Source organism: Doryrhamphus excisus, linkage group LG19 (assembly GCF_037039965.1).
Source record: "Doryrhamphus excisus strain RoL-2023G ecotype Guam linkage group LG19, RoL_Dexc_Guam_v1.1, whole genome shotgun sequence".
NCBI classification, from domain to species: domain Eukaryota; kingdom Metazoa; phylum Chordata; class Actinopteri; order Syngnathiformes; family Syngnathidae; genus Doryrhamphus; species Doryrhamphus excisus.
This window is the reverse complement of record NC_136375.1, coordinates 15616448-15642500: the sequence shown is the minus strand read 5'-3', so window position 1 is coordinate 15642500 and position 26053 is coordinate 15616448. Positions and strand designations below refer to the sequence as shown.

The 26053-nt window shown below is 40.1% G+C and overlaps 4 protein-coding genes across 6 annotated transcripts in view; 1 reads left to right on the top strand and 3 right to left on the bottom strand.

Annotated features, from left to right (window-relative positions):
- Positions 1-4590, top strand: part of LOC131107029 (rap1 GTPase-GDP dissociation stimulator 1) — an 11647-nt gene extending 7057 nt beyond the window's left edge. For all 3 annotated transcript variants that reach the window (XM_078799035.1, XM_058056659.2, XM_058056660.2), the window contains 5 exons: positions 7-132; positions 338-477; positions 1640-1766; positions 2166-2297; positions 3395-4590. In XM_078799035.1, the coding sequence (XP_078655161.1) occupies positions 7-132; positions 338-477; positions 1640-1766; positions 2166-2297; positions 3395-3522 (653 nt within the window). In that variant the 3' untranslated portion in view covers positions 3523-4590. The remainder of the gene's footprint in view (positions 1-6; positions 133-337; positions 478-1639; positions 1767-2165; positions 2298-3394) is intronic.
- On the bottom strand, positions 1591-6292 carry chchd1 (coiled-coil-helix-coiled-coil-helix domain containing 1). Its single transcript, XM_058056665.2, has 3 exons — positions 5993-6292; positions 5194-5312; positions 1591-4764 (listed from the first exon to the last, which is right to left on the bottom strand). The coding sequence occupies exons 1-3, from the start codon at positions 6129-6131 to the stop codon at positions 4654-4656; spliced, it is 369 nt and encodes a 122-aa protein (XP_057912648.1). The 5' UTR covers positions 6132-6292; the 3' UTR covers positions 1591-4653.
- Positions 6293-6838: 546 nt separating this feature from the next.
- pcca (propionyl-CoA carboxylase subunit alpha) lies at positions 6839-22786 on the bottom strand. The gene is made up of 23 exons (XM_058056651.2): positions 22650-22786; positions 22073-22132; positions 21131-21178; positions 20916-20984; positions 19556-19669; positions 19071-19124; positions 18280-18411; positions 17918-17954; positions 16235-16313; positions 16019-16121; positions 15814-15908; positions 14521-14671; positions 13175-13318; positions 12680-12754; positions 12529-12597; positions 12367-12442; positions 12076-12289; positions 11624-11726; positions 9676-9774; positions 8652-8705; positions 8148-8288; positions 7953-8030; positions 6839-7222 (listed from the first exon to the last, which is right to left on the bottom strand). Exons 1-23 carry the CDS (start codon positions 22701-22703, stop codon positions 7133-7135), a joined length of 2139 nt encoding a protein of 712 aa, XP_057912634.2. The 5' UTR covers positions 22704-22786; the 3' UTR covers positions 6839-7132.
- A 554-nt stretch (positions 22787-23340) lies between these two features.
- The window catches only part of vps8 (VPS8 subunit of CORVET complex), a 31589-nt gene continuing 28876 nt past the window's right edge, over positions 23341-26053 (bottom strand). The window contains exons 42-45 of the mRNA XM_058056647.2: positions 24774-24945; positions 24652-24696; positions 24163-24243; positions 23341-23750 (exon numbers count right to left, since the gene is read on the bottom strand). Of these exons, the coding sequence (XP_057912630.2) occupies positions 23625-23750; positions 24163-24243; positions 24652-24696; positions 24774-24945 (424 nt within the window). The 3' untranslated portion in view covers positions 23341-23624. The remainder of the gene's footprint in view (positions 23751-24162; positions 24244-24651; positions 24697-24773; positions 24946-26053) is intronic.

Genomic DNA, 26053 nt, shown 5'->3' with positions numbered 1-26053 from the left:
TTGAAGCGACCAACAAGGCGCGAATGCTTGACGATGGGGTGGCGGAGAGGATGAAGGCGCTGCTGCAATCTGACATGGCGCCGGTTCAATTCAAACTGTTGGGGATGCTACGAATGGTGCTTGATGGACAAGGTGAGCAGCTACGGTGTGTCTCTTTCTCTTTGCCGGTCCTTGAATGCACCGGACTGGCTGTGAGGTGTCAAATTGAAATTTATTCTTTAAAAAAATATATATATATTTATTTTTATTTTTAAAAAAATTTTTTAATACATTTTTATTATTTATTAATTTAAAAAAAATGTCACTGCTCTCTATTTTTCCAATTTCCCAAACGTAGAGGAAGCAGCCAAGGTGCTGGGAACTGATGCCACGGTGCTAAGTCGGGTGACGGAGTGGTGTTCGGTCAAAGACCACGTTGGAGTGCGAGGAGAAGCCAATCGTCTGCTGGCTGCCCTTATCAGATACGGCCGCAGCCCCGTGAGTGACTCGCTTTCATCCATAACGTACAATAGAAAACTTTAAAGAAAAAGTACACTCTTTTTGGAACGTCTTTTTTGACCATCATCCACAATCCTTATGTGGGACGGGAACTCAAGTCTTTCTCCTTTCTGTGCAACCCAGAGCTAGAAAATGGTAATGGTAATGGTAATGGTAATGGTAATGGTAATGGTAATGGTAATGGTAATGGTAATCGTAATGGTTATGGTTATGGTTATGGTTATGAATATCATAATGGTAATGGTTATGGTAATGGTAATGGTAATGGTTATGGTTATTGTAATGTAATGGTAATGGTAATGGTAATGGTAATGGTAATGGTAATGGTAATGGTAATGGTAATGGTTATGGTAATGGTAATGGTTATGGTTATGAATACCGTAATGGTAATGGTAATGGTTATGGTTATGGTTATGGTTATGGATATTGTAATGGTTATGGTAATGGTAATGTAATAGTTATGGTTATTGTTATGGTTATGGTTATGGTTATGGTTATGGTTATGGTAATGGTTATGGTTATGGTTATGGTTATGGTTATGGTTATGGATATCGTAATGGTAATGGTAATGGTAATGGTAATGGTAATGGTAATGGTAATGTAATGGTAATGTAATGGTAATGGTTATGGCAATGGTTATGTTATGGTTATGGATATCGTAATGGTAATGGTAATGGTAATGGTAATGGTAATGGTAATGGTAATGGTAATGGTTATGGTTATGGATATCGTAATGGTAATGGTAATGGTAATGGTTATGGCAATGGTTATGTTATGGTTATGGATATCGTAATGGTAATGGTAATGGTAATGGTAATGGTAATGGTAATGGTAATGGTAATGGTAATGGTTATGGCAATGGTTATGTTATGCTAATGGTAATGGTAATGGTAATGGTAATGGTAATGGTAATGGTAATGGTAATGGTTTCATTTCATTTGAACATGCATCAGCTTACAATTGAGTGCATCAGTAACTGTTATATTTGTTCACTTCCTGCTTTCCTAATATAATTTAAATTATTTTTTTTTTTTTAATTGTTTTAATTTTAATTTTATTTTTTATTTTAATTTTTTTTTTATTATTATTTTTTTTTGTCTGGTGACAAATGCTGACATTCATGTTCCCTGTTGTCCAACAGGAAGTGGTCCAGGCCGTAGCACAAGCGGATGGGATGCGCCATCTTATCTCCATGTCCAAAAGTGAACACGTCATCATGCAGAATGAGGCTTTGGTTGCCTTGGCGATTGCATCTGAGATTGACTTCGGTAAAGAACCTCACTGCAAACATGTTGGTTGCTATCAGAGAGAAATCCCTCATCTATCACTGTTAATTGGAATAAGTGCTTTTCCATGAAGTTAGATTCCTTGTTTATAATGGAATATTTTTATAGCTAGAACATAGAAAACCTGTTGACCACCTTCTAAATATTTTTTTTCCGTTATTAGAGCTCTACCTTTACACTTCTATTACCCAATATAGTAGATATCCGTTCATTCATTACTTTTCCTGAAATGGTAACACAAACCAGTTTTCCCATGATTAATCCCTAACACCGGGAATTGTTGAATCCCTATTATCCATACTACATGCAGTTATCACTATATACTATATAGACTACTATAGACTATATGTGCCCTCCCATTAATTCCTGTGTTTGTGGCAGCCGAGTCAATGAAGAATATGGTTATGGAAGCAGACCTGTTGACAGTACTGAAGAGGATTTTGGAAGACCCGACAGGGACGATGGAGGTCAAGCTCAGTGCTTTGAGTCTCATCGGCAGCCTTGCCACTAGCAGTACGTCACTTTGCTTCATACGTTTATATGCTGTAGATGAAAACATGGTAATTGGAGTGTGATGCTGCCAAGGTGGACATCTCTCACTTGCCTGCCTTACTCAAATATTACTTCTATAGTCATGTGCAAAAATAACACAGGATACTGCATAAATATGCTGTATATTTGACGTAGACAATATTTTTTTTTCGGGGACATAATGTACATTTTACTTTAGTGCTTTACTTTTACTTTATTTTAGTAGTATCTGTACTTCCATTTGGCAAACCTTCTCCTCACATCTCTCGCTATGTTGTATCGCACTTTGGACCCGCCCACCCAAGTTCTCTGATTGGCTGAAGACGCAATCTTACTAAACCTTAGCCAATCCTCGTTGATTTTATGTGCTCTAAACACCCGCCCACCCACGTTCTCTGATTGGCTGAAAATGCAATCTTACTAAAACTTAGTCAAGCCTCGTTGATTTTATTTGCGCTAAACACCCGCCCATCTATGTTCTCTGATTGGCTTAAACAGCAAACTTACTAAACCTTAGCCAATCCTCGTTGCTTTTATTGCGCTAAACACCCGCCCATTCAAGTTCTTTGATTGGCTGAAACAGCAAACGTACTAAACCTTAGCCAATTCTCGTTGCCTATGTGCTGTAAACACCCGCCCACCTGAATTATCTGATTGGCTGAAAACGCAATCTTACTAAACCTTAGCCAATCCTCGTTGCCTATGTGCGCTAAACACCCGCCCATTCAAGTTCTCTGATTGGCTGAAGAGGCAAATTCAACGAAAACCTCATTTCAGTGAGGGCAATGGAGGCTAGGGAAAATGTAGCCTAACTTTGTCATTCCTCGTAGGGATCTTGAGCTACTTTTAAGACCTTGGAAGGGTCCTACGAGGGGGATAACCACCTCTCGACAATTTTAAAGTGGTAGTTCAAGGAGAAGTTGTTTGTTTATAGTGTTCATTTGTGAAAACAGCTTTGAGGTGGACAGTAGAGTAACATTTGCACATTGTTATTGTCTTCATATCAGAGCAAACTAAAGAATATGAATAAGTTGATCTGCATCTCACCATACCTTCTCTTTCATGCTCGGGTTTTCAAGGTGTGATGAAGAAGGAGTTGGAGGATGTGAACATGAAAGGCAGCCTGGTTGACCTGATGGACCACAGCAGCAGTAAGCTGGCCCTGCAGGCCGGCGCCATACTTTCCCTGCTTGGTGACACCAGCTGAAGGTGGCAAGGATCTTACCTACGTTACATTCATCATGGCATCGAAACCCTTTTAGATTGTACAGTATTGCTTTCTATATGTGAATGGGAATCGGATTGGATTGATCCTAAAACAGCAATTAGTAGTGGATAGTTACTTTTCTTACCTTTGTGTTTAGAAATGGCAAACCTACATTTTCTATTTGTGAAGTCAACAGTATTTATACATTAAATGATCATATTTTGTATTAGAAGCGGATTACAGATTTTTACTAATTTAATAAGATGTTGCAATATTTGACCAAAAAATAAATAATCATGAATTGTATTGTTTGTGATGTCTGCAGTGGCATCATTAGGCCTATTTTAGGGGGGCTGAAGTATATAAATATTATTATAAATAATATAATATATTAATATGAATAATTTGATATTTTTATAATTTTTTAAAAATGTTTATTGATTTTTTAATTTTTAAAATCTCAGACAAATTTCATATTATAGGGCAAAAGCAGGCTAATAAGCCAGCCAAAAAGCAGGCTAATACTAGCTTACTACTACTAGTAGTAGTAGTATAAATAATCAGAATAATAGGCTAATTAATAACATAATTAATAATTGATAATAAACAATTAATTATGAATTAATAAATCATTATGATATAATTGATCACTGGACTGAATGGTTTTGGAGCTTGTGTAGATTGTGTGTACTTGTGTACATTTAATGGTGGCCTAAAACAATTGAGTATCTCTACGAAAAAATATCTAAAACATAAAAACCAATGTGGATTGCAAGGTTTCTAGTGTGTGTACAACACTCAATGTGCACTTCCAATTAAACATGTCTTGCTTGCATAATTATTTTGCCACCGAAAAAGACAAAAGAATTTGCTAGTAAATGTTTGAATGAATAGTATTTGTCCGTTTAGGAAAAAAAATAGCCTGGCTTAATCCTCCTCTTCATTGTACTCTGGTTCAGGTTGTTTACATTCAAATACTCCATTTTACGTGTTGTTTGGTATCAATCAAACCGTTCAATACAGGCTTCCCAGTCTGACATGGTGGTTTTTTTTTTTCCTTGACCCAACGATCAGACATATCAAAAAATATATAAAACAACAATGATCTAGAAAGTCAACATTACGAGGTCGCTAGATCTCAGCCAGTATGTTGGGGTATCTCTTCAATAAGGTGGTGGCCTGTTTCGGAAGCAAACGTCCTCCGGAAAGACTCGTTTGTCCTGAAGTATTCTTCATTGCAGCCTAGGAGGGAGAAAGAGGTCAGTCACCACCAAAGTTGCGCAACACAGATATACCATGTGCAAAAATGCTAAAGCGAATCTATCCATCCATCCGCTTGTCTTCATGACGGCCATGGCAAAGCCGGACAGTGGGCTGACTTCCAGGTCTTTGCGGGGTAGATAAGATCAATTTCATAATGTAAGCCAATCCCACAAAACTCAACTCTCTGAGTTTTACGACAACATAAACATTTTCTTTCATCAAGAAAAAAAGTTTATTTTTAGCCTTTTTGTGTCTTTATAAATTCCCAATAGAACAATAGGGTGGTTTCAGCAAAAAATGAGAAAATTAGCTTCTTCAGTGACCGACATCCATATTTTTTTGTTTTAGCGACGACTCAAACATCTGAACAGTTGTTTACGTGATAATCTAGCAGCTGCGGAAACATACCCGGGTCTTTTGAACACACGTGTAGAAGTCGCCCATCTCTCTGGAGCACAGGCTGTCCACAAAGTTGTTCTGCTTCCAACACGCCATCATGACTGACAGCTCTGTGATGCAGGTCGCCTCTGGAGGAAAAAAAAAAGTGCAAAGTTGGAAGTTCAGTTTAATGTGCTTTTTCCTCTCAAAGTCACGGTGAGTCAAATTGGTAAAGGAATATAATATTTCATCAATTGTACTTATAGTATTTCTTATGTACCACGTTTAGGTAAAATGCGTGTCATGCAACGCAATCCCAGAATGTCGAAAATGTCCCAATCGACCAATGAGTGAACATGATGCTAATCAGTACTTGCCGTTTCCAATTTCTAGTAGCTAATTGACATAAAAAAAAACAATATAGCCATATTTTAAACTCTGACATTTACATGAAAAATAAATAATTAAAAAAATAAGACGAACTTTTGCAATTTGGGAGCTTTTTTACAATTTGGCCTCGCCCAGTCCGAGTACCGCTACCTTATAGCTAACTTAGATGGCTACTAGCTAGCACCGGATGTTGACAAGACCGAACCACCATCATCACTCATTAAAAACTCAAACCTCATTATGGTATTACTTTATACCACTACAATTGCGGGAATGCTTAAGATTCATCTTTTTTTTAACCCATCAAAGTATAAGCGGTATCGAAAATGAATGAATGATTTTCGCCCACGTCCCCCGCCCCTCGGGACTCCGTAATGGTATGACCCGAGCTACCAGAAACAAAGCATGAAATAACAGTTAAGCAACGCAGTGACTTTACCTCCTTTCTTTGGTTTGCGGTTGGCCACGCCATCTTTGAGGATAAGAGGTTTGTTGGGTTTGAGAACAGGTTTCCCGTTCTCTTTGCTCAGTAACCTGCTGACCTTGTGATGTAACAACATTCCACCCTGTGCCGCCATTTCAATCCTGACCTAAAACGAACGTCGGACTGATTTTATCTTCGACTGTGAATGTGTCAAATCCAAAACATGTTCTGAAAGGCGACGGTGCTGTGAAGCGTTGCCCTTCGTTGGTTTTATTCTTCTTCTGTCCTTTGATTTCTTCTTCTTTTTTGACTTCTCCGTAAACGTCTTTGGTGCGCCATCTTGTGGTAAGGAGTGTGGCTCCAAATGCATTCACTGCAACAAGTGATGGTCGAGTATTCACCGAGTCGTTTTTTTTTACTTCACCGGGAATCGCTTGTTTCTGTCAACCCTGTTGCTATCTAAATGATCAAGGAAAACGAGTAACACCCTAAATGATGTGCAGAGACCTTTTTGAGGGGCAGGTATTCTCAAATGAGAATCGTGATTTCAACGTTCGTTCACTGGTTTAGTGAGTCGACTCGGGCTTTGATGCGCATGTGCGAGTTTCTCTGGTGACCGAGACGACGCATCCAGCGCTGAATCATAACTCAAAGTCACCGCCATTAGTGGTGGGCAAAACCGTTTATTTCAGTGAACCGGATCACCCCGGTTCGTTCAGTAAAAAGATCAGTTCGTTTCGTTCATTTCCGTCATTTGGATTAGGCACTGGCCTGGTGTACCGTACAATTCGAACCACTAGATGGTGCCAAAGTATAGTGTAACCCATAATCTTTATTTTGCAAGCAGAACATTAAAAAGTGGCAAATGGCAAAAATGACACTTTTAATCCAGCAACAAATAATATCTCATGTAAAATGCTTCCAAGTTATGACCAACACAGGTGATAAAATATTCCTATTATAAAAGTAGTGACAGTATTTCATTATGGTGTTTGAATGCCAGAGCTTGAGCAATGGCTTCCAAATCCAGATTGACAGAAGTAATTTCTATTGTTTAACGCCGAGGCACTGTTGGGGGCATTCATGTCTTCTGCATTGAGAGCTTCATCATTGGTTGAGTCCAGCTGAGTCCAATCTTTCATCAGCGTTGATCCCTCACGACGTACTGAGAGAGGGATCATCCAGCTCTACCAGCAGATCTCCTTCACCCACCGTCTCACCTGGCTTACAATGGACACGCTTTACCTGAAGGATCACAAAAGTAGGCAAAGTTTAACAGATGACACTTGAAACCAGAAGTCCTCGTGGCATTCTGGCATTGGATGCTCATATCACCTCCTACTTGGGTACGTGACAAAAAACAAAAAAATAAAAATAATTAAAAAAAAAAATGTATTTTTTTTTAAAAATCAATAAAAATTACTAAAATAAATTAATGAATAATTAAATAAAATAAATTTGCTAAATTCAAGGATGAAGAGTCTTGAACCAGTCATGATGTGCTATATATATCACTATATTGACACTTACTATGGTACCCATTATGGCATTGGATGCTCATATCACCTCCTACTTCGGTACGGGACAAAAAAAAAAAAAAATAAAATAAAATAAAATTAATAAAAAAAACTTTAATTATATTAGGATGGCAGGAAGTGAACAAATGTAACAGTTACAATAACTGAACTGTGAACTGATTATGGGATGCACTCAATTGTAATCTGATGCATGTTGAAATGAAATTAAACCATTACCAAACCAACCCCAGAAGTAAAGCTTGTGAAGCAGACCAGTGTGTCATTATCCACAGTAAGGCCTTATTTAGCTGGATGATAATTGTCCTACAAATGATTGTCAATACTCAATATTATTGATAATATCTTGAAAACCACTTGAATTAATTATATGGCAAAATCTAATTCCACTTTTAGGGCAGGGCTAAGCTTCACAGGACATCTGAGGGGCTTCCACTGACCTTGGCTTGCTTGACGGCCGTCATGCTGTTCTGCATTTTCATAGCTTCAATCACACAGATCTCTTGGCCCTCTGCAACCTACACGACCGCGACACCACCAAGGAAAATAGGAAATGTGTGATACGGATCTGACTGACAGGTGGAGCAGTTGTGGGTCTGCAAGTAGACCCGGCCTGCGTGGTGCGCTCGTTTTACCGTATCTCCAGGCTTTACAGAAACTGCCACCACTGTGCCGGGCATCGGCGAACGTAGGATGCTGCTGGTGTCCTCTGGAACTTTCTCAGGCATGTAGGAGTTCAGTTCTGCAGCCAGCTTGGACAGAATGCAAACCCTAAACTACAAAAAGGAGTATAATCCAGTGTGAGCAGGAATATAGTATGGTCACATCAACATCATAACACTCTATCACTTTATTCCTGGATGGTTTTTAAGGTTAGAATTCGGACACTCGGTCCCATGTGACCAATGACTATGTTCAGCAAGATGGCTGTCAGGAGGCAGGAAGCGAGGAAAACAAACACGCATGTACAGGGTGATAAACCGAGCCGGGTAAATGTATCAATTCAAAGAAATTGTTCTAAAGATATTTGTTTTCTAAATCTTGCCATGTTTTAATGTTGTGCCCCCCCCCCCTTAAAGAATTAGTGGGTCTAATGACTCTTCTACTTATATAAACACATTGTACACATGCAACTTTACCGATGTGCCCAGATATTGCAGTACAATGTGTCCTGAAGCATCCCGGGATAGACACTACAAGAAAAGAAGAACATATTAGATTACCTGAAGGCAACACCTGCATCATTCATTCATTCATTCATTCATTCATTCATTCATTCATTCATTCATTCATTCATTCATTCATTCATTCATTCATTCATTCATTCATTCATTCATTCATTCATTCATTCATTCATTCATTCATTCATTCATTCATTCATTCATTCATTCATTCATTCATTCATTCATTCATTCATTCATTCATTCATTCATTCATTCATTCATTCATTCATTCATTCATTCATTCATTCATTCATTCATTCATTCATTCATTCATTCATTCATTCATTCATTCATTCATTCATTCATTCATTCATTCATTCATTCATTCATTCATTCATTCATTCATTCATTCATTCATTCATTCATTCATTCATTCATTCATTCATTCATTCATTCATTCATTCATTCATTCATTCATTCATTCATTCATTCATTCATTCATTCATTCATTCATTCATTCATTCATTCATTCATTCATTCATTCATTCATTCATTCATTCATTCATTCATTCATTCATTCATTCATTCATTCATTCATTCATTCATTCATTCATTCATTCATTCATTCATTCATTCATTCATTCATTCATTCATTCATTCATTCATTCATTCATTCATTCATTCATTCATTCATTCATTCATTCATTCATTCATTCATTCATTCATTCATTCATTCATTCATTCATTCATTCATTCATTCATTCATTCATTCATTCATTCATTCATTCATTCATTCATTCATTCATTCATTCATTCATTCATTCATTCATTCATTCATTCATTCATTCATTCATTCATTCATTCATTCATTCATTCATTCATTCATTCATTCATTCATTCATTCATTCATTCATTCATTCATTCATTCATTCATTCATTCATTCATTCATTCATTCATTCATTCATTCATTCCCTAGCGAATACATGAAGGAGAATATACCTGCAGCGTCCTGTCTGCCCCGTTGATGGTGAGCGGCAGCAGCGGGGAAGCCAAGTTGACTTGTCCATGGACGTCCACGCGTGCTCCGTCCACTTGCACCTGTGCAGAGGCAAGCCCATTGTGATACCGTGATGAGTTACATAGCGACCGCTACCGTGCTAGCCTACACCATGCCGCTGCCAATCAAAGGGAGAGAACATTCAATGGAAAAAAAATGCAGTAAATCTACACATGAAATCAAAGTTTAATTCACACATTTGATTGTGTGAACAAAACGACTTTTTTTAGTTCTTGGTGGAGAAGAGGGCTTAGCCCCCTGGAGATGCGCAGGATATGAATGAATGTAGTAGACATTCCAACAAAATCCAAAAATCCCAAAACCAAATAAGGAACAAGAAGCGGGATATAACTTTCCCACATTTGTACAGATTTAGTAGAGATACTCCATAGTTTTAGGCCAGCATTAAATGTACACAAGCTCTGCAACCATTCAATGATATCATAATCATTATTATATTATATTATTAGCCTACTATTATTACTATCATCATTATTATTCTTCTGATTATTACTACTAGTAGCAGTAGGCTAGTATTAGCCTGCTTATTGGCTTGCTTATTAGCCTGATTTTGCCCTATTACAGTAAAGTCTCGTTATATCGATATCGGTTAAAACGAATTACTACTTATTACGATACTATTTTCATTTCCCGGCAAATTTCTAGTCTTTTATGATATAATTAGCTCCGTTAGTACGATACACAGTTATTATGATAATCCGGTTACTACGATGCCCTTTTCATCTCCCGCCAGCCAATTTGGTCTGCTTATATCGATACAAAAGCAGCTTAAATCAATCTTTGCTTAAGGATTTCAATACCAAAAAAGAACACGGCGAACGGCTGCTTCCAGTCAACTTTATTTTTCACACTTCCACCACCAGAGTGCAGCACACACAGCGGAAAACACCCATCCCTCGCGCCTACCCCTCCGGGTGGCAACACCTTCCCTATCGATAGTTCCGGGGTGAATTATGTCCCGGTAACCGGTAATCACTACAGCGTAAGTTTATTTTTATTTACTGTAGTACAAAATGTATTGTAGTACAAAAGCATGCTAGATACGCAATCCATGAACTCAAGGAGAAAATTACATGCCATATCAAAGATCCGCCCACTTTTAATGCAGTTCGGCGCAGGATCGGATATATGGATAGTCCGGTTATATCGATATTTTTTCCGACTCCCGAGAATATCGATATAACCAGACTTTACTGTATATGAAATTTGTCAGAAATAAAAAAAAATAATAAAAAAATATGAAATGATTTAGGGGGGCTTAAGAACCTTTGAAGAACTAAAATAGGCCGACACTGGTGTCCACAGCTTAATAAAAGACCTCCAATAGGGAGGCTCTCATCTGATATTCAGCATCATCTCCTGTCATTCCCAGGGGAATATAAGCGGCCACGCTTTGAACCCTGCAACTTGTACAGTTTTGCGGCTAATTTCAGACTAAAAACGACATGATGCTTCGAGTGGAGCGGTGACACATTTATGTCTATAAATATATTTATGGGAGCAATATCACATTTTGAAGTCTCATGCGGCCAATTCTGACACATCTTAATTATGTTTGATGGAGTGTAGAATTGCCCGGACCACCGACAGTCCACACTATGGCTAACCGTGTAAACAAAAGTGACACACACAACCAAAGAGAGACTGACAAGGTGTGTGATGAAGGAATTTTGAGGCTGTTTGTGATCCTGAAGAAGACATCTTGAGTGGTTTTATTTCCTATGATGAGGATAGCAATGAAGAATCTTTCTGGTAGTCTTTTCCGGTTCTATTTATTTCATCAAATGCTAAACATTGTTTTTGCGTGACACCTTATAGATAACTCATGTGACAAACATTAAAAAAAAAAAAAAAGTACATTATGCTCACCGTATACGTGTCTCCTGATTTACTAACTTGCACTGCATGCCATCGCTCTTCCAGCTGTGCACAAAGCTCCCAGCTGCTACGCTCCACCGGTACGCAGGACACCCTGCATGACGATGCAGAAGGAGTCATTATTTCCTGTGTAGTTACCCTTTTTTTTTACATTTTTCACCACAGAAAAACAATGGTTTAATCACCGTTTCAACCGGTTTAATTGGGTAGTTGGGTAGGGTTTATAGTGAGAATGGACCCCTGAGTAAATACTTCTCCACACCAATGTTCCTTCTCGTCACGATGACAGCATTTCATTCATCTTACAGTATCAGTACAGTATACTGATTTTTCATCCCATACAATATAAACCTGTACCGTATTTCTAATTTTGGTGTATTTTCTGTCAACGGTTCCATAATGGCGGTTCTTTCAACCTATGAGGAGACAGTGAGGATCCTCACCTCAGGTTTCCTAGGACCTTCTGGGAGGAGAGCTGCGCTGTGATGTACAGCGCTGCTGCAGACGCTATCAACTCTCGCTGCTGGTCCACCTCGAGCTGATGACCTTTGAATCCGTCGGGGTAAACCTCTGGAAGGAAGTTAGTGCTAATGTCGCCGGAAATGAAGCGGGGGTGCGTGATTATTTCTCTCAAGAGCGGAATGTTGTGGGTCACACCTGGAGGCAAAGCCGCACATCATTAGAGGCAAGAAAAGCAAAATAAAACAACAAGTTTGACGTTCTATCGGCAGTACCCCTGATGACATAGTTATCCAGAGCATCCTCCATTTTGGCCAGGGCTTCTGCTCTTGTAGCTCCGTAGGTTATTAACTTCAAACAAACATACAAATTAGCCCTTGGGTGCTTTTCAGGCATGTAAAAAATCATATAAAAAACATGTTAAATAGTACACTAACCTTGGAAATCATGGGGTCATAATAAATACTGATGTCACTTCCTTCCTGGATGCCGCTGTCCACCCGGACCTGGCAAAAAGACACATATAAACACAGAATTTAAAAAATAAGGATATTATTTTGGATTGGGAATGTTTGATTCAATGCTTACGTTGTTGAGACTGACTGGCTCCCGGTATTGGGATAGCCTTCCAATGGAGGGAAGACCAAATGACTTGTAAGGGTCCTGAGCGATGAAATAAGGAAGACACTTCTAAAAACCACCACAGTGACTAACTCCTTAACGCGACGCATTTGGTCACTTTCTCTCCCAGGTACAACCCCACGCTGTTTATTTATGATGATGTTTTCTATGCCGCTTATCCTCACTATGGTCGTGGGTATGCTGGAGCCGATCCCAGCTGTCTTTGGGGGAGAGGCGGGGTCCACCCTGGACTGGTCTCAGGGCACATACAGACAAATAACCATTCACTTTCATACAACACGGAGTGGCCAATTAACCTAACATGCATGTTTTTGTAAAGTGGGAGGAAACCATGCACAGGAAGAACATGCAAGAACTCCAAACTTCATATTTATTAACCCTTCTGTGCTGAAGCACATTGGAGTCGGACACCCCTGCGGTGCAGCAAAGAGCATAGCAAACCTCAGCGTAGACACGGCTCTCCAAGGCCCAGCCGTTTATTGGGATATCTTCCTGTTTGTGTCGCAGTTGGTAACCCTTGGCAACCCGGATCATCTGCTCCACCAGGTCCAGACCAGTAATACACTCCGTTATGGGATGCTCAACCTGGAACCAACATTAAAAACAAAGTGTTTTTTTTCCAGGCCTTCCTAAAAACTAAAAACTGATTTTTCAAGTTTTGAACTAACATCATTAACTCATTCACTAGCAAAAACATACTTCTCAACCCAAACACCTTTTATGTTTTTTTTTTGCCTGAGTGATAAAAAGAGGTGATGATGGAAGTCCACAACAGAAGAGCTCATGTTTGGTGCAGTTTTAATCATTTTACCCATGCAAATTTGACTTATTTTTGGCCTCAATTAAGTGTTTTCAAGCTTCAAAATGACTAAATGATGTAAATAAATGACATAAAATACAAAAGAGGTGATGATGGAAGTTCACAACAGAAGAGCTCATGTTTGGTGCAGTTTTAAGCATTTTTCCCATGCAAATTTGACTTATTTTTGGCCTCAATTAAGTGTTTTCAAGCTTCAAAAGGACTAAATGATGTAAATAAATGACATAAAATACAAAAGAGGTGATGATGGAAGTTCACAACAGAAGAGCTCATGTTTGGTGCAGTTTTAAGCATTTTCCCCATGCAAATTTGACTTATTTTTGGCCTCAATTAAGTGTTTTCAAGCTTCAAAATGACTAAATTATGTAAATAAATGACATAAAATACAAAAGAGGTGATGATGGAAGTTCACAACAGAAGAGCTCATGTTTGGTGAGGTTTTAAGCATTTTTCCCATGCAAATTTGACTTATTTTTGGCCTCAATTAAGTGTTTTCAAGCTTCAAAATGACTAAATGATGTAAATAAATGACATAAAATACAAAAGAGGTGATGATGGAAGTTCACAACAGAAAAGCTCATGTTTGGTGCAGTTTTAAGCATTTTTGCCCATGCAAATTTGACTTATTTTTGGCCTCAATGAAGCGTTTAAGCTTCAAAATGGATAAATGATGTAAATAAATGACATAAAATACAAATACAGGGCAGAAGAAGTATTACCATTGTGAATACAGTATTCTACATTGGCCACAAGGTGTCGGTGAGACACTGTGAGACAGACACTAGACTCCTCACCAAGGTTCCCCAGGAACATTCAGGATACCAAGAGGATTAGGATGTGATCATGAGTGGACATGATGCTCATTAGCCTGATCAGATGTTTGCTAATCCCCCCCCCCCCCCCCTCATTGTCTTATTCATAAAGTAACTGAATGTAGGAATTTAGGTTACACCAACGCCTTGCTGACCTGCAGCCGTGTGTTCATCTCCAGGAAGTAGAAGTTCTTTCTGGAATCTACCAGGAACTCCACGGTACCAGCAGAAGAGTAATGCACTGCCTTGGCCAGCTGCACCGCTTGCTCGCCCATTGCTCGTCTTGTCACCGGGTCAAGGAAAGTACTGGAAAGCAGCCAATGTAATCGTATGTTCAACATGCTTAACAATTTACAAGGAACATTTGACTCCTGGAGGAGCAGCAAGAAGGGAAGCCACTTTTAAATCAACAAACAAAGAACAAAGTTCATTTGTGCTTCTAAACAGAACCAAGGTGTAAAATAATCCTGTTCAAAGTCAAGTATTTTGGACTTGCTGCTGTCCTCTTAAAGGGGCCACTTTATTCCATATGTTGTTCTTTTGATTCTGTTATAAAGAAGAGCCATGACTATATTTGTTTTCTATATTTATTTCATAAAGACTATTTTATTTTAGCGGCTATGGGGGGGGATACGTGCTCCTACATGCAAAAATGGGGAAAAAAACGCATGAACTTTCAAACCCGCAGACGGCACTCAGAGCCCGTTGGACGAAAATTCATTCATTCATTTTCTACCGCTTTTGCTCATGAGGGTCGTGGGGGTGCTGGAGCCTATCCCAGCTGTCTTGGGGCGAAAGGCGGGGGTACACCCTGGACTGGTGGCCAGCCAATCACAGGGCACATATAGACAAACAACCATTCACACTCACATTCATACCTATGGACAATTTGGAGTCGCTAATTAACCTAGCATGTTTTTGGAATGTGGGAGGAAACCGGAGTACCCGGAGAAAACCCACGCATGCACGGGGAGAACATGCAAACTCCACACAAGAGTGGAATTGAACCCTGGTACCGCGCGCTAACCACTTTACCGCCGTGCCGCCTGGATGAAAATTGGGACGCAAATAATTTTCTGCGTTCACACAGGAAAACCTTGCACGCAGCCACCGTCGCGAGCGGACCTCCTCCCTGCACGGTGGATTAGCGTATTCCCCCGGTCACATCTTGCAATGGCAGTGAGTGGGCTGCACGTGGTACCGCACGCTTGCAACCCGTGCGCGTGGTAACACGTACCTCTGTAAAGATCTGATTTATTTGAATGAAACAACTTCACACACATATTTAGGAATGTAAAGGCCACTATAGGGGTGTTATGTCATGTCTGTAGGGCTCTAAGAATGGTAAAAACATATTTACTGTGCCATAAACTATAGCTTTTTCCCCACAATACATTTTTATAAAGAGGAGTCATTAGAAAATCTATCCAAAATTGTTTCTTGCAAACCTGGGTGCTTCTTCCACCACTTTCTGGTTCCTCCTCTGGATAGAGCATTCTCTTTCATTCAGCCAAAGAGCATTACCATGTTTATCTGCCAACACCTATGAGAAGGACGCCTCATTTATGAATGTCATCGAGCATTCAGTCAATATTCATTATTCAATATGAGTCAGTCAAAGTACAGCGATCATTACCAGGAGACTTACTATACCTGAATCTCTATGTGCCTGGGGTTGTCTATGTATTTCTCAATAAGAAGTCTATCATCTCCAAAGCTTGATGCTGCCTCTTGGGATGAGAACCGGAAGCCTTCTCTGTAACAAACACATTTTTGATCGTTTCAAAGAATCATAATTATTATGAAATCAATATATGTCAAAATATTATCAAATTGCTACTGAGATAAATGTTAACATGCTAGCAATACCTTGTTTCCTCATCATTCCATGCAATTCTCATTCCTTTTCCTCCACCGCCTGCAGATGCTTTAATCATGACTGGGTAGCCTAGCAGAAACATAAAATAACAATAATAAAGATGTGTTCATTATTAGGAGCGGCGCACATCTCCAATCTCACTGAGATACTATGAAAAAGAAGACAATTCATCTTCGTTGACAACGCTGTTTTGAAGTACTTCTTAGTACTACTGACTGTATTTTCCAGACTTTTCATGAAGACAGGTGAGGCCTCCCTGGACCGCGTGTCACTGATTGGGAATAATAAGAAATATTCATTCATTTTCTACCGCTAATCCTCACCAAGGTCGCAGGGGGTGATGGAGCCTATCCCAGCTGTCTTGGGGCGACAGGCGGGGTACACCCTGGACTGGTTGGCCAGCCAATCACAGGGCACATATAGACAAACAACCATTCACACTCACATTTTTTTTTACTTCTAAGGGCCAGTGGCGTCATTAGGCCTATTTTAAAAATAATTTGATATTTTTTATTGATTTTTTTTTCATTTATTATTATTATTTTTTTACAAAAAAATGTCTGACAAATTTTATATAATAGGGCAAAAGCAGGCCAATACTAACCTACTACTACTACTAGTAGTAGTACTAATAATCATTCATTCATTTCTACCGCTTATCCTCACGAGGGTCACAGGGGGTGCTGGAGCCTATCCCAGCTGTCTTGGGGCGAGAGGCGGGGTACACCCTGGACTGGTGGCCAGCCAATCACAGGGAACATATAGACAAACAACCATTCACACTCACATTCATACTTACGGACAATTTGGAGTCGCTAATTAAACTAGCATGTTTTTTTTTTTTTTTACTTCTAAGGGCCAGTGGCGTCATTAGGTCAATTTTTAAAATAATTTGATATTTTTTATTGATTTTTTTTTCATTGATTTTTTTTTTTTTTACAAAAAAAATGTCTGACAAATTTTATGTAATAGGGCAAAAGCAGACTAATAAGCAAGCCAATAAGCAGGCTAATACTAGCCTACTACTAGTAGTAGTACTAATAATCATTCATTCATTTTGTACCACATATCCTCATGAGGGTCACGGGGGGTGCTGGAGCCTATCTCAGCTGTCTGACAAATTGTATATAATAGGGCAAAAGCAGGCTAATAAGCAAGCCAATAAGCAGGCTAATACTAGCCTACTAGTACTAGTAGTAGTACTAATAATCATTCATTAATTTCTACCGCTTATCCTCAAGAGGGTCGCAGGGGGTGCTGGAGCCTATCCCAGCTGTCTTGGGGCGAAAGGCGGGGTACACCCTGGACTGGTGGCCAGCCAATCACAGGGCACATATAGACAAACAACCATTCACACTCACATTCATACCTATGGACAATTTGGAGTGGCTAATTAACCTAGCATGTTTTTGGAAAATTTTGGCATGCAAACTCAACACAGAGATGGCCGAGGGTGGGATTGAACTCGGGTCTCCTAGCTGTGAGGTCTGCACGCTAACCACCCTAATAAGAACCAATTTACCAAAGTATGTTTCCCAAGTGTTTTGGACTTTATTTCCTATTATTATCTGTTCTTGATTATGCTATCGTGTACAAAACGGTCAAGAGGTTTGTTGTTTAAGAACAGAAATAAGGATCGGACACACTTGAAGTGCAGTTAGGTGATTGCTTACCAATATTTTGTGCTATTTTCACAGCTTCCTCAGCAGTCTGTAACAGAGAGTACTTTAGGTTATACGCAAACCAAAGTACAATTGTACTCAATCACTTGCAAGCTACAAGTCACAACATTTGTGGATCTGTATGTGGCGAGTACCGCCTCAGTGAGTGTTTGGGATGTGTTTGCATGCGGACACCGTGGAGCACTTCTAGTGCAGGAGGAACTTTCGTTGTGTGTGGGTCAGGCTCCGTTCCCTCTGCAAGCAACTAACTGCAACAGGAGAACCTACTCTACTCTACTCTACTCTGAACCAGTCACAGTGGGAAAAGGGGCAACAGTTGGGTACTTTCCCACAAAGTAGGTGCTTTGCCATACCTCAACCACGCCATCAAACCCTGGGATAGTGTTGACCTTGGCAGCCTTGGCAATCAGCTTGCTCTCAATTTTATCTCCCATTGCTTGGATGGCACCAGTGTCTGGCCCGATGAATGCCACGCCCTCTTTTGCCTGGAAAAATAGAAAGATAGTACATCTTTACAGATAGTACTGTCTAGCATTGTCAAACTATATTAGCAGTGAAGCTAGGAGACCCGAGTTCAATTCCACGCTCTGTGTGGTGTTTGCATGTTCTCCCCGTGCATGCGTGGGTTTTTCTCCGGGTACTCCGGTTTCCTCCCACATTCCAAAAATATGCTAGGTTAATTAGCCACAGGTATGAATGTGAGTGTGAATGGTTGTTTGTCTATATGTGCCCTGTGATTGGCTGGCCACCAGTCCAGGGTGTACCCCCGCCTCTCGCCCGAAGACAGCTGGGATAGGCTCCAGCACCCCCAGCGACCCTCATGAGGATAAGCGGTAGAAAATGAATGAATGAATGAATGAATGAGTGCCTATTATGAAAGGTGTGTGCATCTTACCACAGGGTTGGTTAAACGCCATTAAACGCTGGGATGATACACGTCACAGTGTTCCAATTGCTGTTTGGCCACATTTTCTAGCCACTTCAATGGGTAACGTAGGCACGTTAGTGACGTGTAAGCGATTATTCGAAATGTGGAAAAAAAAAAAAAAAACCCTCGATGACTGTTCGAATGATCCGAATAATCTTTGCAGGCCGACTACTATGGAGAGCGTAGCGCACAAGGAGCCAATAGGAAAGCACTCACCAGCCTCTTTGCAAACTCTTTGTTTTCAGAAAGAAAGCCATAGCCCGGGTGAACCTTCAGAAAAGAACAAACAAACCATGATGTTAATTTTAAACATTTGTGTTTCTGTTTTCCGAGACTAACGAGAAAGTCATGAATCCAATTCAAAATGTCAGCTAAACTCATGGAATTCTAGGAATGAACAGGCTTTTTAAACCTCTTTGTTATTATTACAACATAACCAGGCCGGTAAAATGATGGAGTTTGTTTGAATTGATTGTGCGATTAATTGATTAATTGATTTATTGCATATTGCGACGGCCATAAGTCATGTTTTCCTTATCTGGCGCCTTGACAGATTCCCTAGCTCCGTCTATTGCATGCACACAAAAGAGAAACTTGTTCTTACCTTACATACAGGTACACAATATTATCATTATTATTAATATTATTACATTTGGTTGTTTATTTCCACCCCAGACACATATTATAGTGGAAATACTTACCGCTTGGGCTTTAGTGGATCTTACAGCATCCAGAATGGCATCCATGTTGAGGTAGCTCTGACTGGTGGGGGCGGGCCCAACACACACGGCCTCATCTGCCATCTTGACATGGACCTGTACACACACGACAACGTGTTAGCCCGCGCTCAATCACCGTGTGGTGAATCTTCCCTACCAAATATGATTGGTTGTATTTCAGATGGATAAAAACAGACTAGACACTACAAACGTATAATGCAGAATATTAACCAACTACTGTGTTTAGCTAAAAAAAACCAAAAAACAACAAAACAGAAAGAACTCCCCAGCGACGCTACACTACATAAATTGTCTCTGTTAAGGAAAAACAACACTTCAATAAAAGCTACACACAGTTACATAGTGTAATGTTAAACTATTACGGGGGTCATATTTGAGCTGTGTACAATCGTGTAACGCTATCCTTTTACGTCATCGCGTGTGCTTGAATGCAATGACAGTTCAGGAGGGACACTAAAAAGATGTCGGACCGCAGCCTGCACCGCTGTGAACGAGCACCATTTTGCACTGTTTCGTTTATCGTTGACCGTTGTGTGGCAGTCAGACGGCTAAGCTAATAAGCGAAGAATAACTGAATACAGTGGAAGACTCGCGTTCCTGCAAGTTCACATTGCCCCCATCCACCCCCACCCTTTATTAACTAACTCATTCGCTACCAGTGACCTAGATGATGATGGAACTCTATAATAGAAGAGAGCAGGTTTGGTGTAGTTTGAAGCTGAAGGACTACAAGATGGCCGAAATGCATTTTATAAGAACTCAGCCTGCACCTCTCCCATTGGAATAGGGAAATGGCATCTTGTCGTGAAGGAGCTTAGGCATTGAAGGGAAATGGGAAAATTGTAAATAGTTAGTGGTGTTATATTCCTAAAAAAAATCCTAAAAAAAATGTTATTTTTATGTAAAACAAGCATTTTTGGTTGTTGTTTACGCTGTAGCATTGTTGTTTTCGACATCATGGCTAAATATATTTATATGACCACATTTGTTCCAAAGTGATAGTGATGCTGCGGAGCGGAGAAAACATTTGACAGTAGTAAACATAATAAGAGAAAATAAGACATATGAAGTATAGAAGACTTGTTTTCCATCCCCTAAATGCACTTTTTAACCTGATTAGAGCCCTCTAGACATGAAATAACAGCCCTATAGTCGGGATTGAATGAGTAAGTAATTCTTTTTTGGGTTCCCTGGCAACCAAGGGCCCTTGGAAGTGTCCTGACTTTTCCTCCCTCCATAACACCCCCACCGCATCCAGCATCCAACATGCAACAGAGTGTTGATACCTGAGAAGTCAGACAACTCGTAGGAAATAACTCACCGCATTGGAGTCCACATCGCTATGAACAGCAACGGTCCCAATACCCATCTTCTTGCATGTCTTGATCACCTGATGTAGCACAGACACAGCAAGTGCAAATCAGAGGAAGGACTTCAGTTTCGCACCATTCACAAAAAACATTGCACTGAACAGTTTGCAATCAACATATGTTGCACAGTCTGGCAGACACAGTTTGAGAACGCGGTCACTCCTACCCTGCAGGCAATCTCTCCTCTGTTTGCGATTAGGATCTTGTCAAACGTCTGTGGGATGGAAACAACAGAAAGACAGCAATATTGCTTTGGCATTCATTCTTCAATGGAAGGTGCATGTCTAGCAAAAAGTAAACCAGTGTCAAAAGAATGACATACCTCCTGATATGTTGGAGTGAAAGTCAATTTCAAGAATGAAAAACATTACGGTAATCCCTCGTTTATCACAATTAATTGGTTCCTAACCAGGCCGTGATAAGTGAATTTGCACAAAGTAGGGTTCCTTATCAATTATAAATGGAACGTTGTCATATTTAGAGCGTAGAAATCTTGTTTACAACCTTCTAAATATTTTTTTAAACATAATTAGAGCCCTCTTGACATGAAAGACTCCTATTACCCAATATTGTGTGCTCATATTTGTTGCTGCATTCCAATTACAATGTTGAATACTATTGAGAAATTAATGATGTACTCACATATAATGGTGTCATCAAATGTTGTCAACGCTAACAAACTAGTCAATTTGTAATCATGACAGAGTGAGAATGAGATCATTCAAAGCTGCAATAAAAGCCTGTTGATCCCACCATCAAGTCCCTTGGCTTGTGTAGTCCACCGAAACAGTAACATTACTGACACCTAGTGACCAGCGTAGAATACTACATATCACATATTTGTGTTTGACTTCATTCAGCTATTTCAATGCTTGGGAATGCTTCATTTAGGCAAAATAAACCCCATAAAATGTGCTTAAACATGCATACTTTGACTTATTAGTCAAAGGTTGAATTCCATTTGAGGTGCAATGAGACCTTTGAGACCGAAATCCATGATGTTTTTTTTCCTTGAACGGTGGTAGCAAGACCCATATGACAATATTGTTTAGTCATCATTGCAGAAATGCAGATAAACATACTGAAAAAGTTAAAATAAACTGATTACCTCTTCATCGGGACTGGGGGCGGTGGAGTACTGAGCCCATCCGGATTGGAATGGACAACGCTGCAAAACAACATGACATTGTTAACATTAAACTGATGTATTATTCATGAAGCAAATGTATTATTAACTAAGTATATAGAGTATGACACTGGTAGAGTTCCAACTGTACCAACAAATGAAGGAAGTTGCATTGATTGATTGGTTTTGACTTATTTAAATGTTAATTAGTGTGGTGTATAAATGCAATTCATGGTAAGACATTCTCTTTCACCCTAGGACACCCTAGGTCACATTGTCCGGTTGAGGTTACAGTCGGTGACGCCGTCCATCACAACAGCGGCAATTCACGTTGTCTTTTAGTTTTCAATTGGACCACATAGCTCATATAGCTATGTACATATAAATATAAGTATATGTGATGAGCTACCACAGTACATGATCACGTTTGCCACGACACATCTCCATTAATCACGACTCGGCATGCTAGATGTTGTCCGACTACAGTCGTGGAGATGATTAAGTAACCTTCTAAACACAAGTGCTCATTCACGAAGTCTGCTAACTTTTTTTTTCTCACCTTTACAGCAAACCTAAGTCTGCTGAGTGATGGAAAGAAACTGCGCGTCGCCATCTTGATTGGAAGTCAAACCACAACAGTTTTCTTCTTCTTCTACTTTTTCCAACGGCGGTCATCATCATTTGTGGTGCATTGGCGCCCCCTCTGTTCTTTCTGGTACATGACATCCAAAAGCCAACTGTTTCTACAAATCGTATCAGTATCGTAACACAAAGAGACGGCACAAAACAAATTCACTTATAAAATACTTTGGCACCAAAAACTATGGATTTGATCTTTTCAACTCTTCATCATGACTTCTTCTTAAATTACTTGGTGTCTTTAAACGTATTGCTTTTCATTCATTCATTCATTCATTCCCGGGGGTGCTGGAGCTAAGGTGGCCGTGGCCACCATTGGTAACTCCTCGGCCACCCCTAGTAGCTACCCCCATGGTTGGGGACAATTTTGACAAACGCGGCTCTGTGGTGCGGAACATTACTTCAGCCTGACCGCTGTTTCCATTCGGACGCATTTAATTGCAGCACACAACATTCAGTTGGCGCGCAAAAGAGAGCTGCTATTTTGTGGAGGAGCTGCCAAAAGAAGCGTGTCGTGCATGAAGTCCGAGAGGTCGGTATATTTTTTATATATATATAAAAAAAATCATACACAGTCAAGGACTGTTGAACAAAGTGGGACTAGTCACTGCTTGTATGAAACATGCAACAACTAATATATGTTGCTTTTTTTAATAAAAAAAAAAAATCATTGAAAGTTTCTCGTGGCTGGGGACCCGAGAATACTTTTATACAATTGGCTTCTTCATTTTATAATGTAAGACTCATGTTTACATCAACAAATGTAACCGTTGAATGGCATGGAACTGGTTGTGTTTTTAAAATATATCATTTATGGATGATATCTTGGTGGTATTGAATCATCTGCCACTAAGAGGTGGCAACATGGTGTGCTGTGTTGTTGCTCATCTTGGTGTTATTCCTCCAACAGAGGCGGAGGTGATAGTTTAAGATTGAAAGGGTCTTGTTCCGGATGAACCTGAATGAGAATCCCTGCCTTCTCATTGGAACGAGGGTGAGAGAGCTCCGCCAGGATGGACAACTGGAGAAGAGAAAAAGCATCATCAGCAAGTTAGTAGACACTGTAGATCCAGATCTTTACTTCATCAATCATCAAGGCTATCTCCCAATCACAGGGCACATATAGACAAACAACCATTCACACTCACATTCATACCTATGGACAATTTGGAGTCACCAATTAACCTAGCATGTTTTTGGAATGTGGGAGGAAAACCGGAGTACCCGGAGAAAACCCACGCATGCACGGGGAGAACATGCAAACTCCACACAGAGATGGCCGAGGGTGGAATTGAACTCAGGTCTCCTGTTGTGCTCTGTTGATAGCTCACCGTGGAAACCATGGAATGACCACTCCTCACAGTTAGTCGACCAGCCTGATGCCCCCCCCCCCCCCCAGCAGAACCAGAGGAGATGGCTGATTATTGACTTACCCTTGATGGTCCTTTGTATAAACAACGTAGTTGATCCCATGATTGGTCTTGTTGAAAGTCTAATGTTGCCTCCTCCAGCGACTGGAGTAGAAAGGTCAAAGGTGAAAAATTAGGATCTGGTTCTAAAAGAACTTTATAGGTGAGCCTCGTTATACGACATGTTGTGTTTGGTGGTCACCAGTCTGGATGCCACTATGTACTTCCCTTGTGTCTCCCTACTTTGCAACGCCCCTTCCAGAGATAAAAGTAAGATGTTTCTATTCATCAGTATGTGATGTGTTCTTTGTGTGTTGTGTTTACAGTGCGAGTGACTCAGGAGTTAGTTTAGCTTTCATGTAAGTGTAAGTTGCGACTTATGCCGTACATGACGTACATCGCTGTCATAGGAAAAGAACTGGCTTGTAAACCCCAGGACCTCCTGTAGTATGATTTTCATTAGGTCGAAGTTCTTTCTAGAGACATCTGCTGAAAGATTTGATACACCTTTACCTTCTTTCGACGAGCTTCATCGTGTTGCATGAATGAAAGGCGGGTCTGAAAGCAAACAAAAACAACAGGAATCATCCAGGGAACGTTGTATTGCACAGGGCTACTGTACACTGTGTACCAACCTGTGCAAGAGATGTGCTGCGGCTTTTCTTGGCTGCGATATACTGTCCGCTTCTTCCACTGTGACTGGTGGAACACTTATAGCAACTCCATTGCTGCTGCTGCTGCTCTGAAGCACTTCCCAGCCCACAGTCGTGCTGCTGCAGGCACTGGATGTGGTATGGATGACCACAACTGGCAAGAAAGACACAAACAGACATCGGTACTCATTAAGCAAAGACTTATTTTCAAAGCCGCAGGAGATGTTACTCCCCGACCAAGGAGTAGGAAGAGACCCAGCCCCCTCCCCCATGGAGTCAACCCCCTGTTTCGCTCTTCTGTTAAAAACAAATTTAAATGACATGAATTAGGTTGGACCCCATCCACAACTAATAAAAAAACTTTATTTATTCTAACTAATGCAGTCATAGTTGAAGGACAGTTATCCCTTGCTTTGCCACATGTTAACATGCTAACCAGCTAATGTTATCATGCTAACACCTAGCCTGATAGTTCTAATTGATTTACAGTAAAGTCTCGTTATATCGATATTCTCGGGAGTCGGAAAAAATACCGATATAACCGGACTATCCATATATCCGATCCTGCGCCGAACTGCATTAAAAGTGGGCGGATCTTTGATATGGCATGTAATTTTCTCCTTGAGTTCATGGATTGCGTATCTAGCATGCTTTTGTACTACAATACATTTTGTACTACAGTAAATAAAAATAAACTTACACTGTAGTGATTACCGGTTACCGGGACATAATTCACCACGGAACTATCGATAGGGAAGGTGTTGCCACCCGGAGGGGTAGGCGCGAGGGACGGGTGTTTTCCGCTGTGTGTGTGCTGCACTCTGGTGGTGGAAGTGTGAAAAATAAAGTTGACTGGAAGCAGCCGTTGGCCGTGTTCTTTTTTGGTATTGAAATCCTTAAGCAAAGATTGATTTAAGCTGCTTTTGTATCGATATAAGCAGACCAAATTGGCTGGCGGGAGATGAAAAGGGCATCCTAGTAACCGGATTATCATAATAACCGTGTATCGTACTAACGGAGCTAATTATATCATAAAAGACTAGAAATTTGCCGGGAAATGAAAATAGTATCGTAATAAGTAGTAATTCGTTTTAACCGATATCGATATAACGAGACTTTACTGTATATAGTATGTGTCTACCCATGGAAAATAGCTAAAAACCCTACTATGCTAATGTCAGCATGCTAAAAACGCTAACATGACGGCATCAAGTACCAGAGAGCCTAAATGTCCAGAATGAGTTGAGAATTTCGACTTTGGA